Source organism: Thamnophis elegans, chromosome 12, assembly GCF_009769535.1.
Source record: "Thamnophis elegans isolate rThaEle1 chromosome 12, rThaEle1.pri, whole genome shotgun sequence".
Taxonomy (NCBI): domain Eukaryota; kingdom Metazoa; phylum Chordata; class Lepidosauria; order Squamata; family Colubridae; genus Thamnophis; species Thamnophis elegans.
The window spans coordinates 31,340,512-31,358,680 of NC_045552.1; the positions used below are offsets into that span (position 1 = coordinate 31,340,512).

General features: G+C 48.6%; 1 protein-coding gene across 1 annotated transcript; it reads right to left on the reverse strand.

Moving 5' to 3' along the window:
* Window positions 1–422: 422 nt before the first annotated feature.
* On the reverse strand, window positions 423–9,096 carry MYCL (MYCL proto-oncogene, bHLH transcription factor). Its single transcript, XM_032228341.1, has 2 exons — window positions 8,347–9,096; window positions 423–3,064 (listed from the first exon to the last, which is right to left on the reverse strand). The coding sequence occupies exons 1-2, from the start codon at window positions 8,804–8,806 to the stop codon at window positions 2,490–2,492; spliced, it is 1,035 nt and encodes a 344-aa protein (XP_032084232.1). The 5' UTR covers window positions 8,807–9,096; the 3' UTR covers window positions 423–2,489.
* Between the last annotated feature and the right edge of the window lie 9,073 nt (window positions 9,097–18,169).

Consider the following 18,169-nt stretch of genomic DNA (forward strand, 5'->3'; position numbering starts at 1 on the left):
GGCCTCTCTCTCAGAGCAAGCAAAACTCTGAAGCACTTTGTTGGAATAAGAATGCAGCCCTGAATGTTTTGGGATGCCCAAAAGCCCCCAAAGCCCCTTATCCTTCAAAGAACCAACTTTGCTGCATTATCTCCCGAATTAGAGTAAGTCTCTGTTTGCAGGGGGTGGAATGGGGTAACAATCATGACAATACCCCAGCCAGACACTGCCCACAAGTGTCCTAGCACTTCAGGAGACCAAAGGAAGGTGCTGAACAATCCAAGATGGTCAGTCTTGAGGAATTTCCACTATAGCACAAATGTGCCTTTTGCTCTCACTACCAAACAGCTCAGTTTCAGCTGGATTCAACACAGTAGAAGCCTCCCCACAAGGTAAGAATCTCTCCCCCCCCCCCCCGTCACCAAGAGAAGACACTACATTGGTTTGCCCTTTTGTAATTAATTTATTTCAAAAATGTAAGGTAACGAAATGCTAAGTCTGAACCACCCAGGCTCGAAGCTTTGACAGGGCGGGCTGAGGAACATCCCAGCGGCATCTGCATGGTGGAACCTGTACTGTGCCAGCAAGGGGGCCCATCACTCTCACCCCTCCTGAAATGGGGGAGGATGGGGAGGTTTGCATAAGGAGGGAGCAGCCGCTCTCTAGGAAAGCTTGGCCCAAGCAGAGGGAGATGCTGCTCTGCCCCTCTCCCATTAGCAAAGGCTGCCATCCCAACCTAGAAATAAAGCCCACCATGAACAGGAGTCCTTTGCAGCAGATAAACGTGGCAGTCTTTCTGCCCATCCCACCAGCATGGATCCTCGGGTGGCTCTTCCACTGAAGAAGAAAGGGACCCACTGCAGAGGCCTTGGGCAGAAGGACAGTTTCCGAAAGGATTAGGCCAGGAGTCTCTAAAACTGACAACTTTAAGGCTTCTGAGTCTGACTGAGGAATCCAGGGAGTTGAAGTCCAGAAGTCTTAAAGTTGCCAAGTTTGGAGATCCCTGCTTTAGACATCCACCTTTCCCAGTGAGCTTGGTGCAGCACATGACATTAAAGCCCAGGGAAGGCGCACACACACAGCTTTCCTCATCCACCATGCACCTTGCCCTTTCATGAGACTTGCCAGCCTCCTCGTTCACTTCTCAATGCTTTTGGCAAGCCAGGACTCGCACCTCACCTACTTTGCTGCCCTGAAGGTTTGCCCCACAGATGGGCAGCCCATAGTAGCCCAGTACAAGAGCAGCCCTTTCCTGCTTTCTCTGGGAAAGAAACCCCATCTTGGAGTCAGGTTGAAAGTGCAGGGTCGGCTCTGCTTCCCACAAGACAGGCCCCTGGGACATCTGTTATTGGTGCTTGCAAGCTGGAACTAGCCTCTTCCCTGCAAGAAGAATTTCCAGTCATCCCAGTTTTTGGAAAGCAGCCTGTTCCCAAGGGAGCCAATTTGAATCACTCCCTTGGAAGCCACGGAGGTGGCCCACCTCCCTGACTGCAGGCGGTATATTTGGGTATAGAAACAAAGGGGGGAGGGAAAGAGCCAACATTTTACAAAAACCAAAAAAAATCTAAAAAGTACAAAAATACAGTATATATCTTTAAAAAGCAGTTTGGTACAAAGAATGAGGCAGTCACTACATTAGGTTCTAGGATATACAAATGCCAAGATAAGCCCTGGTTTGTCATTAAATGGAAAAAGAATGAGGTAAATCAAATTCAAGGTGATTGTAGTGCTGTTCTAGTGATGGTGTAAAGTGGGGTGCTTTTTTAAGCCCCCCCCCATGTGAGCTGGAGAAACTCTGACAAGACAGATGGTATCTGTGGCCAAAGTGCCTTTTGCACCAAACGCTTGTCATGGACTCCCACTTGCGCAGGTTGCACTCAACTGGAATGAGGTCTCCCTAAAACCAGAGGCAGCTCCTTGCTGCCTTTCCAGGGAGGTCTGAGCTCCCCTGGACTCCAGAGATTGAAATAACCTTTTGCACAAAGGATCCATCCACAATTTGTTGGAGGAACAGAAAATGCCAATTCTAAGAAGTCTTGGTCCAGGAACAAAGGGACGAGACAGAGAATTTGACTACCATCACATTATTATGAAAAAAGCAACAAATTGCAGAAAGATCCACCCTCCACAAATTACAAATGCACCATGCACTCTTGACCTCCACTGAGAAATGTGGCTCAGGGCCCCCTTGAAACATCAAGTGTGGTGTGTCTGGTGTGTCTAGGTCCCTCTGGAGAAACAGCCGTCTGCGTCCAGCTGGGCCCACCAAAAAGGAGACGGCCGTGGGGCTTGGCCATAATCCAACGTTGTGCAGCAAAAGCCTCATTTTGGCAGCTGAAGCCCCCTCTCTCTCCTGGAAGGAGGAACAGAATTCAGACGGGAGCAGCAGAATAAGGACAAGCCCCATATGACTTGCAGTGCATGATGGGAATGACATTCCATTAGGAGTCTGCAACCCATAACCAACCAAAAAGTGCCGATGCGACTAAAAACCCAGGAGGCCTGGCCAGCTACTCCGTGCCCTGCAGGTGTGAAATCTGTTTCCGTAGCTGGAGCTGGTGCAGTTTCAGCAGCTTCTTCTCAGCCACCATTTGCTGCTCGGCACTGAGAAGCAGATGCAGATACTCGGAAGCTTTGCTCAGGACCACCACTTTGGGGGTTTTGGGGCAGGATGCGAGACCGGGCACCTGGTCCCTCAGTGCCAGGAAACGCGAACGAAGATCATTCCTCCGCTTGCGCTCTAAATAGTTGTGGTTTTTCCTCTTGGTCACATCCTCACTGTCCGAGCCAGGAGCACCGCCAGCCTTGGGGAGGGAAACCGCAGGAAGGAAACTCTCTACCCCCTGCCCGGGCGACTGTGGCTCATTGTCTTCGGCATCCAGGCTGCCCTTCTCCAAAGGCCCCTTAATGGAGTGAGCCTCAGGTGGGGAGCGGGCAGCATAGTTGTGCTGCTGTTGATGGATGGCAATATGGAAATGCTTGGTGCAGGGATCCAGAGGGTCATCCCGCACTGTGATGGTGACTGGCTTCCTTGTCCCCAAAGCCTGCCTCTTCTCAACGGTCACCACATCGATTTCTTCTTCTTCTGCAAATAAAGAAAAGATGGAGGAATCAACGGGTATCAAGGCCCGTTTCTGTGCTTCAGGCAGTGACAAACAACTTATTAACTGAACTGAACACAGTGGGCAACTGTAGAGGATCAATGAATGGAGAGCACTTCACGAGCCAAGAAACAGCTCAAGGCAGATGGTTAAGCTGTACTGTGGTTTGCTTGGTTTTGGTTTGCATATTATGCAAATCCAGCTAATTGTGATTTTCAATAAACCATAGCTGAACAAAACACGTCTCAACTTGTGTGAACCAAGGGTTCCCGCAGAAGTAGGTGGAAGCTTGTGGCCTCTTTCTTCAGAAAAGGTGTGTAAGCATCCCAAACCAGGTATTAACTTCTACAACTACTGGAAACTGGCTTGATCTGACTCCAAGGGTCGGATGGCCTCCCTGAACAGCAGAATTTTCATTTATGCCTTGCCCTCTCCTTTCCTCAGCTGCCATAATGTTAAAGAATTATGTGGCAATTTTCCTAAGAAAAAATAAACTTGAGGGACATTCTGTGGCACTGTGCAGGCTGCCATCCCGTTGTCACAATGCAGAGTAAAATGACTGCTCCTGATCCTAAGTTATGTGTCAAGGGCATTAACAAATTCTGGAATGACTTGTGGCTCAGAAGACAAGAGACGCATCTCCAAACTCAAATATCTGGAACACTGAATGACTTTTCCTCCTTAGATATTAGGTGAGTAAGCAATACTGTGTCCTCTTTGGGTAGTATTTGGGCATTTGGACCCCTGGTCTGATACTCTTCTCCCTCCCTCTCTTTTTCATCAGATGTTATCAGTCTGCTAATACTAATAATACTACTGATATTGTTTTATTGCATTTAAGTAACCAAATGCAACACAATAATAAAGTAAAACTCCTTAAAGCAGCGAACTTACACATCTATGACTGAGTAGCAAAAGATCAGACATTAAAGCCAAACTCTAAAACTGACCAGGTGGGCACCTTTAGACAACCCCTCCCCCACACTCCCCCAAAAGTACACATGTAGCCTCCTGTCCTACTCCGACCTATCAGGAGATCCTGAAAATAGGAAGGAGGGGATTTCTACCCTCCAAATTCAATCTGTTTCGAACTGCAGCCAAAGAAGGCATGTGACCTGGTACTCTGGAGGGAAGGGAAGAAATCTCTACTGAAGACAACTACAAGGACAACAGCAACAAAATTATATCTGATTGGGAGGCAGGACTGGAGTAAACTTTGTGGGTTAAATCCACCTCCATCTTTGCCCTGTTCTTCAATAGCTCATTGGAATTGTAAATGAAGCACAGACCTGAGGGGGGAGAGGGAAACTGGCTTTTGTCCCTTTGACTTGCCCCTTCTCAGAAGCCCTCAATCTATAGCGCCTTTCTCCAACTCCAGAGGCACAAAAAGGGAGACAGCACCTCCTGCCCAGCAGCTCACCCGAAAAGAGTGAGGAGTTGAGAAGGGCTTGAGTAAACTTCCTAAGAGACCCCTCTTTCTTCTTCAGACAGATTGGCAGGGCTCTCTGAAAGACAGAAGGCCTTTTTAGGGAAGGCTGCCGCCTGTCTAAACTTGCCTCTCACCAAACTCCACCCTCTGGTTCAGCATTTCTCTCCTTTGCTAACAGGGTGGAGAAGAAACAGAGAGAGGAGTCCACAGCAGAGGGTTTTTAACTGGAAAGATAAAATTACAGAATAACAGATTGGGAGGAACCTTAAAGGTCTTCTAGTCTAACCCGCTGCACAAGCAGCGGACTCCATTTCAGACAAGTGGTTGTCCGGTCTATTCTTAAAGGCTTCCAGTAAAGAAGCACCCACATCATCTGAAGGCAAGCCATTCCATTGGTTAATTGTTCTGTCAGGAAATTTCTCCTTAGTTCTAGGTTGCTTCTCTCCTTGGTTTGTTTCCATCCATTGTTTCTTGTCTTGCTTTCTGTTGCTTTGGAAAATAGGGGCTGACCTCATCTTCTTTGTGGCAGCCCCTCAAATATTGGCTAAATATCCTATTTTGCCCCTGGCCCTCCTTTTCACTAGACTAGACATACTCAATTCTTGCAGTCAATGTTTATATGTTTTATCCTCCAGCCCCCTAATCATCTTTGTTGCTCTTCTCTGCATTTTTTCCTAAAGTTTCATCATCTTTTTTATATTGTGCTGGCCAAAACTGGATGCAGGATTTTAGGTGTGGTCTTACCAAGGTATTATAAAGATGCTTGGATGCACCTTATTTCTCATTCTCAAAACCCAAGCGCAGTGCTCATCAGAGGTGGTATTCAGTAGGTTCTGAGCAGTTCTGGAGAGCCTGTAGCGAACATTTTGAGTAGTTCGAAGAACCGGTAAATATCATCTCTGACTGGCCCCTCCCCCAACTATTCTCTGCCTCCGGAGTCCCAGCTGATTGGGAGGGAATGGGGATTTTGCAGTAACCTTCCCCTGCCATGCACACCAAGCCACAGAACTGATAGTTAAAAATTTTGAATCCCACCACTGGGTTACATGTTAAACAATGATAATGGAAAGATTCTGCTATTCTCTTGCAACTTGTCTTATCCAAATTCAAAGAGGTCTCTAATGTATAAGAGAAGATCCGGGGCTCCCTGTCTCACCAGTACTGAAGAGTGAGCAAGCAGGGTGGGGGGGTTGGAAAGAGTCTGTGGGAACACCCTACCCTCTACAGAGCACCCATCTGCACTTGACAAAATTATAAATGGATCACTACTTTTGAGGACTAGTGTTTTTTTTTTACTGTGTGTGTTCTGGTTCTGAAAACAGCATACAATTCTTAAAGTGAAAGATTTGAATACCCATTTATACCCAATATGAATTCCCATATCTCTTTCTACCTCTTGCTCTACATTTTTATGTTGTCCTTTTGCACAATCCAACTTATCCCTAGGATTAATATTGGTTAAAAAGCCAGTTTGGTCTAGTGGTTAAAGCATCAGGCTACAAACAGGCCCTGTGTTCTAGTCTCCCCTTTGGCACAAAGCCAGCGAGAGATACGGGATGTATAAACGTAGTAGGGATGCACCTGTGATCAAATGACATATTGTATGTGATGATGGGTTTTTTTTTCTTTTTTTTTCTTTCCTTTTTTTTCTCTCCTTTTCCCATTGTTTTTTTTTCTATTGTTATGTGATGTTGTCTATGTAATAAAAAATAAAATTATTTAAAAAAAAAAGCCAGCTGGGTGACCCATGGCCAAGCAAGGTCAAGAAAACTGCAGGATTCATAGAGGCAATTTCCAGGAGTCAACAAAAAGACACACACACATACACACACACACCTGACTGTTGGTTCCAGAATGCAAGAAACTGATGGATCATTCTGAAATGCCACCCCCTTCCTATCCCCATTGGTTTCTCCTCTAGCCACTGTTAATGAGTGGCAACCACGCCCCCTCAAAATAACCCAAACATGAGCATCTGTTTTTGTCCCTGACTGAAAAGGACATTTGTGGACAGAGCTCTCCTGTTGGTGGGGGTGAAGTCCATGTCAACACAAGAACATGATTCAATCAATCAGTAACAGTTCTCACCCCTTTGTGAACTGAGATTAAGCCTCTGCCAGACCTACCAGTGTCCTCATGTAATTAAACCTTACACCAGATTTGTTTCTTCAGCCTTGCAAGCTGAGTCACAAGGCATCACCATTCACCTAGTGACTCAAGCAGAAAGAGGGTCAACAAGGCTTGAAGCCTGGAAGTAGAATGCAGTAGAAGCGCAAGGAACCTCCCTCTCCCAGTTTAGCTGGGAAAAAGCTGTTCTTGAACAGAAGGTGTCTCCTCACTTTGTCTGAACTGTCTTTTCAACAGAGGGCAGCTATCACCCTGGAATTAGTCTTTATGCTGGAAAACACTTTTTCCAGAAAGACTACTTCATTAGAATGAGTCAGCAAGAAAGCATCACTTCAGAAAGCATCTCTGCCATTGCTTATTTTACTGAACACATAAGCCATCATAATATTTGCACATGCAAGGCTTAACAAGCCAGGTACACTCAAACCACTCGAATATCAAGGCTTGATATGCAATATTAGTGCCTCGTGGGTGGAGTAGTTAAGAAACGGGAGATCCCCCTTTTGGTTTCAGCCAGAAAAATCAACCAGTGAAAAGGTGGAGTTGTGAACAAGGACAGGCAACTCCTACCATCACCTGCTCTGTTGTGAACACACCAAATGGACTGAGCCAGGTAAAACTCAAGTCTTAAATCTGACACAAAAGGGGTCAAAGTGCCTTAACAGTAGCTGACTGGACCAGGCATCAGCAATCCTTGCAGTGTATTTGTTGAACAAGAGTTTCGGGGCTTTGATGAACTACTAAGGACACGCAACTCAACCATTACTTTGTAGACCTTATCATGCCCTTCCATTTCTAATAGCCCATCTCCCACACCCAACACGTTGCCTCTCTCTCTGTCCTTGCTTGTCACTCTTCCCCGAAGTCCATGGGTCTCCTACTAGATCAGAAAGTTCCTTGCAGCCCCCCCCCCCAATTTTAAAAAGGCTGGCTCTGGCTCTCAGTCTCTAGGTTCTTTCTTACTCCTGTGCAATTCTGAATGTGAACTGATGTGTGCAGCCAAACTTCAGGCATGGTTTGGCTGCCCCCGCCCCTTTTCTTCTTCCCCAAGAACATAATGGCTTTCAGATCATTTTAAGCGCCAAGCTGCAAAATGGGAGAGAAAGAGACTCCACTCTTGCTCTATTTACCAGCCTGCCATGCTACCAGTTTTTAGCTTTAGGATGCTGCAGATGCTGCTATTCCAAGCCTTCCAATAATTAATAATTAAGAACTAGATTGTAGTTCATAGGATTGCAATGCAGAGCAGCCACCCAGAAACTTGAAAGGGCCACTTCCAGTTCCTCAAGGAAGGACTGACCCCAGGAGCAGAGGAGGGAGATCTCTCCAGATCTGTCTTCAAGGCTCCTCGGGCTGACTTCACTCAACATGTGGAAAAGCCACCGCCTCGCCTGCCCTGCCCGATAACGACCCAATCCCGACAACACGCTAAGCCAATAGTTGGGTTCGCCCGGGGACCGCAGCCTCCTTCATCCAGCTTCCTTGGGAACCAGCCGAGGGGCAGCTGATTGGGCAGGGGCTAAAGCAGGAAGCTGCCCGGGGAGGAGAGCAGATAGAAGCAGCCTTGGAGAGTTCAGGGACAGCGAGGGAAGGCGGGAGGGGACCATGCAAACTTCCTCGCGGGAGCAGAAACTCCCGGGGAGGCGGAGAGATGAGCAGAGGATGGTTAGGGCGACCCTCCAGCCCCCCTCGGTTCCATGCTAGCCTTACCGGAGTCACTCTGGCTCTCGGAGCCGGACGAAACCGGGATCTTGGTGTCCGCGGGCGGCGCCGCCGCCGCGCTCCCGCCGGGCCAGGCGAAAACTGCGCCCGGAGCCACGCACTCGCCGCCCAGCCCGCCGAAGTCATGGGCGGGCGCCAGGGCCGGCGTGGGCTTGGCCGCCAGCTTTTCGCCCATGGCTTTCTCCAGGCGGTCGCGGGCAGAGAAGCCGCTCCACATGCAGTCGCGCAGCACGAAGGCGCTCAGGTTGCCCAGCAGCCCCGCGGCGGGCTCCGGCGGGCCGTCGGCGGCGGCATCCTCGGCCGGACCGGGCAGTGGGGAGGCGGGGGGGCTGGGCAGCAGCTCGAACTTCTTCCAAATGTCCTCGCTGGGCGCGCTGGAGCGGTGGAAATCCTCGCCCTGCGCCTCCAGCGGCTCGTAGAAGTAAGGCGGCGGCAGGTCCAGCTCCATGGCCGGTGGCGGCGGCCGCAGCTCTGGCTCCTGCCGGGGCCGGGTCGGAAACCGCCGGCGGGCTCAGCGCCGCCACCTGCGCTGCCGGGCAGCTGCTCTGCAGCTGCCGCGCGCGGGGCCGGGCCGCGTAGAGCCTCGCAGCAGCCCGGTTGGGCCGGCGAGCGACGGAAGCGGCGGCCGGGGAGGCGCCTCCTAAGCTCCGCCACGAAGGAGCCCAGCGGCTTGGCTAAGCCGTATTGTTCGCAGCCATCCGCGGCTTATATCGGCCGCCCGCCCGGACCGTCCCCGGAACGCAGCCAATGAGCAGCGCCGGATGGGCGAAGTGGGCGCGGACAGGCGTCGCCCTCACCTTCCCGCCAGGCGCACGTCGCCCCCCGCCCGGCCCCGAAGGAAGGGGGAGGGGGACGCCGGGAGAGGGGCTACAGCGGCGCTCCCCCAGGCCGCTCACTCCTCCGCGCCCCCCCCCCGTCCGCTCGGGAGCCCCGGCTCGGCCTCCCGCTTCCCCTCGGTTGCCGCCCATTGGCCAGTGGCGCAAAGCGCGGGGAAACCTGAACCCGTGAAAGAATCCCTGGCCTTCGACTTAACGGAGCTGCTGTGCCCTGGAGGGACAACCTGGATCCATTGGATCCTCTCACGTAGCAGCAGGTGACGTTTTTGGGAGGGGCTCATTGGATGGGCCGGGCAATTGCCCAACCCCCAGGCCCCCTCCCCATTGAAAAAGAAGCCCCCCCCTTCCTTGTCCTCCTATAGCCCAGGAAAGGCCCTGGACCTTCTCCGCTGCCCCCCTCCTAAGGGCGCTGCCTCCAAAAGGTTTGAGGCACAGAGAAAGCCCCAAACGTCTGCCGGTGGGTGGGTGTGTTCCGTCCTTCTAATCCCCGCAATCGGAGTAAAGTTAAGGAAGGCAATGGAAGCAACCCAGATCATTGCCTAGGATTGTGCTTTGAAGATGCAAAGACACAAAACAACCAAATTCTGAGTCACACAGAAGCCCTTGGCGAACCAGGAGTAGGCAGATTTCGGGTTTGCCACAACTGAGGCCAAGTAAGCATTGCCCAGTGCTGAGGCAACTGTAGGACAATTGACTATACAAGTAGTCCTCAATTTAGAACCATTGTTTAGTGACCATTCAAAGTTGAAACAGCACCGGGAAAAGTGGCGTTGTCTCCCACTTAACCACTGCATCATCCTCATGGTCATGTGATCAAAATTTAGACGCTTGGCCACTGGCATGTACTTATGACAGTTGCACTGTACCAGGGTCGTGTGATCATCTTGTGATCTGACAAAGTGAATGGGGAAGCCAGATTCACTGAACAATAATGTTACTAACTTAACAACTGCACTAAGGTGTAAAATGGGGCAAAAGTTACATAACAAATATCTCACTTAACAAGAGAAATTTTGGACTCAGTTGTGGTTGTAAGTTGAGGACTTTCTACATTGTGCTGTTTTTCATTTTCTAAGCATAGTAGCCATCTGGGTGAGGTTGTACGACTGAACAAGATTGAATACTGAGGCTACCATTAATGGGATCCTAGAGTACAGAAGAGATAAAATTATTGGGAATTAAATATAATTTGTACAATGTTTATTCATGAAGAATACTATCTGAACACTGAAATAAATGTAGATGAGCAAAATTGCATCTTCTTAGTCTGTTCCAGAATCAGATTTGCTATCTGGGTCCCCCCTTCCCCCTGTGCTGGTTTAACTATCGACTAGACTAGACTAGAAAAAGAGTTCCTGAGTACCTTAAAAGGTCACATGACAGATTGGTTCAAAATGAGAATATTATTTTTAGTGATCCTGCATGTGTCTGTATATGTTTGGTGCTGTACTATGAACTTACTCTCTCTAGAATGCACACACTATTTTTATACACTCCATTTTTGTCCTTTTAATCAGATTTGACTCCCAGCAATTGGTGTCATGAAGCTTTCTGGACGTTTTCAGAAGTGATTTGCTGTTGTCTTCTTCCTCCAAGAGACAGTGACTGGCCCAGGTTCAGTTGCTGCCTTGCATGCCGAAAGCAGAACTAGGCATGCTAACTCCCAGTCCAGAACCTGAACCATAGACCAAGTTACCGCATTGCAATGGCATCTTACTGCTCAGAAACTGAGCTGCAATTCTTTGTTCAACATCACCATCTCCTGATAAATTGATGGCATTGCGTGTATGTGCAAATCATTGACACATTGAAAGCATCAAGCTGAAAAGTATTTAGGAAAACTTTTCTGGGCAGCTGCTCAGTGGCCAATCTTTTGATTTCCCCCCCAATGCTGCAGTAAAACAGTAATCAGCTTCTAAAATGTCTGATTATCCAAGGAGGTCCTGGACTTCATTCTGAGTGTCATTGTTCATCCTCTCAGCAACAGTAATTAAGTTGGAAAGGACCTTGGAGGTCATCTTCTGTCCAACCCCTGTTCTCACAAGACCTATACTATTTCTGATAGATGCCTGTCCAGTCTCTTCTTAAAATCTTCCAGTTATGAAGCACCCACAATTTCCAATGGCTGCCACTGAACCGGCCGCCGCAGAAGATGCCGCCGAACCTCCGCTGCCGCCAGAATAACTGCCTTCTCCTCCTCCTACTGCCTCCTCCTCCTCCTCCAACAGCACCGCCGGATTTGCTGCCCGGTGCTGCAGTTGAGGTAAAGCTGCCGAAGCTCCCACTGGCGCCCCCATCCATGGCCGTAGTGGCGGCACCTCCCCCTCCGCTTGGAGCACCTGAGCTGGGCCCAGCGTTAGCCTCGCCACCTTCTCCTCTGCCGCCGTGCTTTTGAGGAACATTGAGGTCTTTTTTTCCTGCGGCGCAGGAGCTAGATGGCAGGTGCGGACTGACCGTGGGAGGGGGAAAGGGCACTGGAGCGCTGGCGAAGATGAGGTGGCGAGGAGGAAGTGGAAGCGCTTTCGGAGCAGCCTCGCTTGGTTTCTCCTAAACCGCCCTCTCTGCCCAGCCAAACCCGAAGGCAAGTTGGAATCCCACAGCAGGATGCCAACATGCCTGCCTTATTAAATTGGAACTTTAAGCATAGTTTTGCCTTCGACTCTGATTTAAATCTGCATGGTATTTGGAACACTGACATTATTCCAACTCTAACTTCAAAATAAATCACCAGCACCCCTCCCTCATGGGAGGGCTGGTGAGGGTGGCTGTTTTCCCAGCACTGAACCACCCGGTAAGTGTAAAATATCAGCGAACAATTAGGAGAAAGCCTTTTGAGATAAGAAGCTGAGATGAGATGTTACTCTTCAAATCTTCAAAGGTTTGCAGTTTCGCTTTTAAAATTTATTGCCGCTAGCAAGAAGCCCAGCCTGTGGGGGATGGAAAGTAAAGGAATGAAGGAGCTTAATCTCAACGTGTCTAGGAGATGGCCAGAAGATCTGATGAATGGAGATCCCGGACTATTTCGGACAACTAAATGTGAGTGCATGCTCCCCCTCTTTCCCCCCAGCCAAGGCTTGGAAAAAATCCTGGAGTGGAGATTTTGACTCCTTCCAAACAGGGATATTTGAAATGAGCCAATGCCCTGCAACTGAGTTGAAGACAGAATCCCTATCAAGATGGGATTTTCAACCCAGCCAGCAAGAAGGGATTTGGCAAGCATCCTTCACTTGCCAGCCACCAGAAATTGGGCTGCAACTAGTGGATGAAGCACCACTAAATTGGGTTTTCTTCCCAGAGTATGGATGGTTAAGATTCCAGTGGGCCATCAACATGGGAAAGTCCCCCAAGCCAGCAGAGGGGCCCTTGGGCCAGAAATCCTCCAAGCCAGCAGAATGGCCCTTGGGACATAACCCCCCTAACCAGCCATCATTGGGTGAACTGCAACCTGTGAATCAGGCACCCTCGGGATGGGTCTTAATCCCAGGTCATGGATGGAAGGGATTCCAATTGGTACCTGTCCTTCCTCAGCAGATGGCACCATGATAGACAACTGGGCAGTGGCCAACCGAGGGATTGACCTCCCCACCAGTTCCAGTCTCCCCTGCAATGCCCCAAAAGGTTCTTGCCCAACCTTCCTACAGAGAAAGGTTCTCAACAATGGAAGAAGAGATTAGCAAGGGGCAAGCTACAGAATGGATGGTGAAAAAAATGTGATGAGGCAGTTCCTAAGTTTAGAGATGTAACTAGGTCCCTTTCCTCGTGGGGGCAAATAAAATGTCACCTTTGCTGTCAACTTGGCCACAAAGCGTCAGAGTGCTTGGCTCCAGCCCCATTGCCATGAACGTGCGCACCAACCACCACAGCAGAAAACAGAAGGCCCCAGATGCCACCACAAAAGAGTCAAAAGCAAGCTGATAAACACTGCTCGCTCCAATACCCCTTTCATGTGGGGGACAAAGTTTTTGTGTCTACCAAATACTTAAGATTAGGAATGTCTAGCAAGGAATTTGATCAAAAATTTCTAGGTCCATTCCCAATAGTTAACCCATTTACAGTTCAGCTCAGTCTACCCAGAAGTCTAGGGAAATTTGGCCCAGAATTTCATTGTAGCTTGTTGAAACCAGTAAATGGGGCTAGCATAAGAGCATCCACCCAAACTTTCTCTCCTCCTTTAGAGATGGAAGGGGAACTACCATCTGAGGTTGGAAAGATTGTAGACTATAGGCTGAATAGGGGTCACTTACAGTATTTAGTGCAATGGAAAGGTTACCCTTTGTCTGAAGCCACTTGGGTGAAAAGCTGGAACTTAAAAGTGAAGAAATTAGTAGAACAATTCCACGAGAAGTTTCCCGATAAACCAAAGGGTCCCCTAGAGGGAGAAGTAGGTGGTTAATTTTTTATATATTACCTTTTATGTTATTCTCTTTTCAGGAAACATTTTTCTTCTGAGGAGAGGCCGCCTGTCAGGCCTGCATTTATATTCCTTTTTTAATTTTGGCCTGTCACACTTTCTCTCATTTCATTATGCTGTTTCTTTAAGTATAGTCGATGGGAGGGGGGAATAGAAGGAGTAGGATTGTGGAATGTAGTATTTTCATTCTTTACTAGAAGCCAAGGTCATCCTTTGTCTCCGCACTTTCACACCTGATCGGAAGCAGCTGGGTGGAGACGCCAGCGTGGAAGAAGAAGATTGGACCATGTGGTGGACTGTGGGTGTGGGGACAAGATCATGAACTTTTAACTGGGTGGGATTCTGATGTAACTTCCAGAGTTGGAATCCCACAGCACAATGCCAACATGCCTGCCTTATTAAATTGGAACTTTAAGCATAGTTTTGCCTTCGACTCTGATTTAATTCTGCATGATATTTGGAACGCTCCAGGAAGCCGCAAAAGCAGGGAGAGGCGTGTGGCTTGGTTTAGCCTCCCTGGAGCAGCGCGTCTCTCCCAGCCGCTTTCGCTGCTTCCCAGAGTGCCGAGAACCTTCCTTCCTCCGTTGGACTTCGCGCTCTTCTCCATGCTCTCCTTGGCTCCTCGTGACTGCAATAGACGTCCAGTCCCCACTGCTTCTGGACATCTATTGCAGTCGCGAGGAGCCAAGGAGAGCGCGGAGAAGAGCGCGAAGTCCAGCGGAGGCAGAAATGAAAAAAGGATGGGTACTACTCCCTTGCAAGGGGAGCGAAGGAAACCGCCTGTCCACCTCACCTGTCTGGAGCCGCCAAAAGCTTTAGACTCTGGCAGCGGTGCTGGTTTCCCGCTGCTTCGGCGGCCCTGAAAGGTGACTCCACATTCTCCCTTTCCTTCACCCCTCCTCCCTTCAAAAGCTGTGAGGCACTTTCTTAGCACCGGTTGCCCAGCTGGCACAGCTCCGCCCGCATGCCTCCTCCTCCTTCCTCCTCCACCTCACTCCCCAAAGGCTCTTCTTCCCGGAGCTCAGTGGGAGCCGGGCACAAGGGATGGGAGGCTGCATTTGAAATCACAGCTTGGAAAACTTCACCGGGAAGGGAGGCGGGAAACCAGTGAAGCGGACACCCTGGAATGCCCCCGTGCTTTGCTGGCGGCCACGCTTCCTAGGCAAGTTCGGGGAGGTCCTAGGAGGCCGGCTGCACTGCACAAGCTACCGCCAGAATAAAGGGGGCGGGGCAGGTGCTCCGTGAGGAACGGGTGGGTGTAATTTTCAGAGGGAACAATGTGAGAACATGTGGACTGTTATTATCTTAAAGAGAATTTTCATAAAATGCTATAGTATTTGTTACTGAAAAATTGTCAAAAATGTATAGGTACTTTAAATGTTTGTTGGAAATTTGAAGAGGGCCCTTTTTGTCATACAAGATGGATAGACAAAAATTGGATTCAAATACATTAATTCAGAAGCTCTAATTACATTGGCATCCTTCAGTCTCAAAAGACTATGTGCTCTGGAAAGAGGTCCTAATGCAGCATCTGGTGTGGCTAAAAAGGCCAATTCGGGAGTGGCAATCCCTTCCACACTGAGGGCAGATGCCCTCAGATTTCACTGGTTCCGGGACTGCCTCTCTGCTTCGGCCTGCCGAACAAGCATCTCTTCAAATTGGAGAAAGCCATGCTGCGTCTTTAGCCTCCAAGCTGAATGGTCAGAGGTCAAGATTTCCCAGCTGTTAATGTTCATTTCCAAGGCCTTTAGATCCCTCTTGCAGATATCCTTGTATTGCAGCTGTGGTCTCCCTCTGGAGAGCTTTCTGTGCAGTAATTCTCCATACAGGGGATCTTTCGGAATCCGACCATCGGCCATTCTCACAACATGCCCAAGCCAGCGTAGACGTTGCTGTTTCAATAGTGTATACATGCTAGAGATTCCAGCACGTTCCAAGACTGCGCTATTTGGAACTTTGTCATGCCAGGTGATGCCAAGAATACTTTGGAGACAGTGCATATGAAAAGTGTTCAACTTTATCCCCTGCCATGCGTAGAGTCCAAGACTCACTGCAGTACAAGAGTGTGCTCAACTCGCAGGCTCTATAGACCTGGATCTTTGTATTTTCCGTCAGCTTCTTATTAAGCCATACTCTCTGTAAGTCTGGAGAATGTGGTGGCTGCTTTACCAATGCGTTTATTCAGCTCAGTATCTAAAAAGAGCGCGACACTGAGATAGTTGAGCCGAGTCATAGACGACCTCCAATTCTTGTGCAGAGATCGTAATACAGGGAGGTGAATCTACGTCCTGACCCATGACTTGTGTTTTTTTCAGACTGATTGTTAGTCCAAAGTCTTGGCAGGCCTTGCTAAAACAGTCCATACGTTTGTTGTTGAATGTCTTTGGCAGACTGAGCAGTAATGGCAGCATCATCATCGAAGAGGAAATCCCGTAAGCATTTCATCTGGACTTTAGACTTTGCTCTCAATCTAGAAAAATTAAAGAGTTTTCCATCTGATTTGGTCTGTAGATAAATACCCTGTGTTACAGTTCCAAAAGCATGTTTCAGCATGATAGCAAAAAAAAATCCCAAATAGAGTTGGTGTGAGGACGCAGCCCTGCTTCACTCCACTTCAAATGTCAAAGGAATCTGATGTTAAGCCATCAAAGACTACAGTGTCCTTCATTTCTTCATGAAAGGACCTGATGATGTTGAGGAGCTGAGGTGGACATCCAATCTTGGAGAGAATTTTATAAAAGCCGTCCCTACAAACCAAGACCTTCGTAAGATCTATGAAGGCTATGAAAAAATGGCTGTCTTTGTTCCCTGCATTTCTCCTGTAACTGTCTAAGGGAAAATACCATGTCAGTAGTGGACCTGTTGGCTCGGAATCTACACTGTGATTCTGGATAGACACTCTCTGCAAGCACCTGGAGCCTCTTCAGTACGACACGGGCAAGCAGCTTCCCTACAACGCTAAGAAGAGAGATGCCATGGTAGTTGTTACAGTCACCCCTGTCACCTTTGTTCTTATACAGCGTGACGATATTTGCATCCTTCATGTCCTGCGGTACTCCACCTTCCCTCCAACAAAGACAAAAAAATTCATGTAGTTCAGTGGGGATGTTCTCTTTGCAGCACTTCAGAACTTCGGCAGGGATGTTATCTTTCCCGGGTGCCTTGCCAGAGGCAAGGGAATTCAGGGCTACATTTAGTTCTTCTAAAGTTGATTCACTGTCAAGCTCCTCCAAGACAGGCAGGCATTCAATGTTATTTAATGCTTCTTCAGTTACCACATTTTCTCTGGAGTATAACTCAGAGTAGTGCTGCATCCAGCATGGCATCTGCTGTGCTCAGTCCTGGATAGCTTCGCCTGTAGCGGACTTCAGAGGGGCAGATTTCTTCTGTGTTGGACCTAAGGCCTCTTTGAGGCCATCATACATCCCCTTGTTGTTGCCTGTGTCATCTGCTATCTGGATCCGAAAGCAAAGCTGCAGCCAATAATCGTTAGCACATCTCCTGGCATTCTGTTGGACTTTGCTATGAGCAACTCACAGAACCTGTAGGTTGTGCTCACTGGAACAGGCCTTATATGTAATTAGAGCTCTCCTTTTTTCCTTGATGGCTGGCGTCAGCTCCTCCGAATGGACTTCAAACCAATCTGCTGTCTTTCTGATCTCCTTACAAAATACTGGCAAGGCGGTGTTATAAATAGCATTCTTGAGATATTCTCATTGTTCTGATGCATTTGCTTCAGCTGGGCCTGGGAGAGTTTCCTTAAGTGCTTGTGTAAATTCCTCCACTTTGCCCTAATTGCAGGTCTTGCTGATGTTGATTCGTAGTCTTCCTTCGTTCTTCGAGTGATGCAATCTCTTTGTTATCAGTTTTATTCTGCTGCACACCAAGGAGTGATCTGTATCTCAGCACCCTGATAGCTGTGTGTGATTGTAATACTGGGAAGATTGGAGCGCCTGGTAAGAATCAAGTTGAGCTGGTGCTAATGCTTCAATCTTGGATGTCTCCAAGAGACTCTGTGTTGAGGCTTTGTGTTAAAGAATGTATTCCTGATACAAAAACCGTAGAAGCAGCAAAACTCCAGCAGGCATTGGCCATTTTCGTTCATCTTTCCGGCGCCGAACTGACCTAAACAAGTAGGCCAAGAACTATAATCAGCTCCAACTCTGGCATTAAAATCACCAAAGATAAACAGTGGTTCTTTCTCAGCGATTTTCTTGATAATAGCAGCCAGATCATTGTAGAATTTGGCTTTGGATTCTACTGAAGAGGATAATGTCGCTGCATATGCACTAATAAGCGTAACCAGTCCTGCTGATGAGTGGAGCTGCAAGGACAGAATTCTTTCACTTCCTGCAGCAGGTGATAATGATTCCTAGTAGGGTGTTTCTGACCACAAAGCCAACCCCATATTCCCTAGTCTCATTTGATGGTTTTCCCTGCCAGAAGAACGAGACCTTTCTCTCCTTAACAAATCCTGAGTCTGATCGTCTTAACAGGATTTGTTAAAGGCAACAATCTCCATCTGCAGTCTGCTCAACTCCATGGCAATGACAGCTGTATAACG

Excerpts from the sequence above, each read along its gene's own strand:
- MYCL (XM_032228341.1), bottom strand. The coding sequence starts at position 8,806 with ATGGAGCTGGACCTGCCGCCGCCTTACTTCTACGAGCCGCTGGAGGCG. Across the intron at positions 3,065-8,346 it reads CGAGAGCCAGAGTGACTCCG|AAGAAGAAGAAATCGATGTG; the intron begins GTAAGGCTAGCA and ends CTTTATTTGCAG.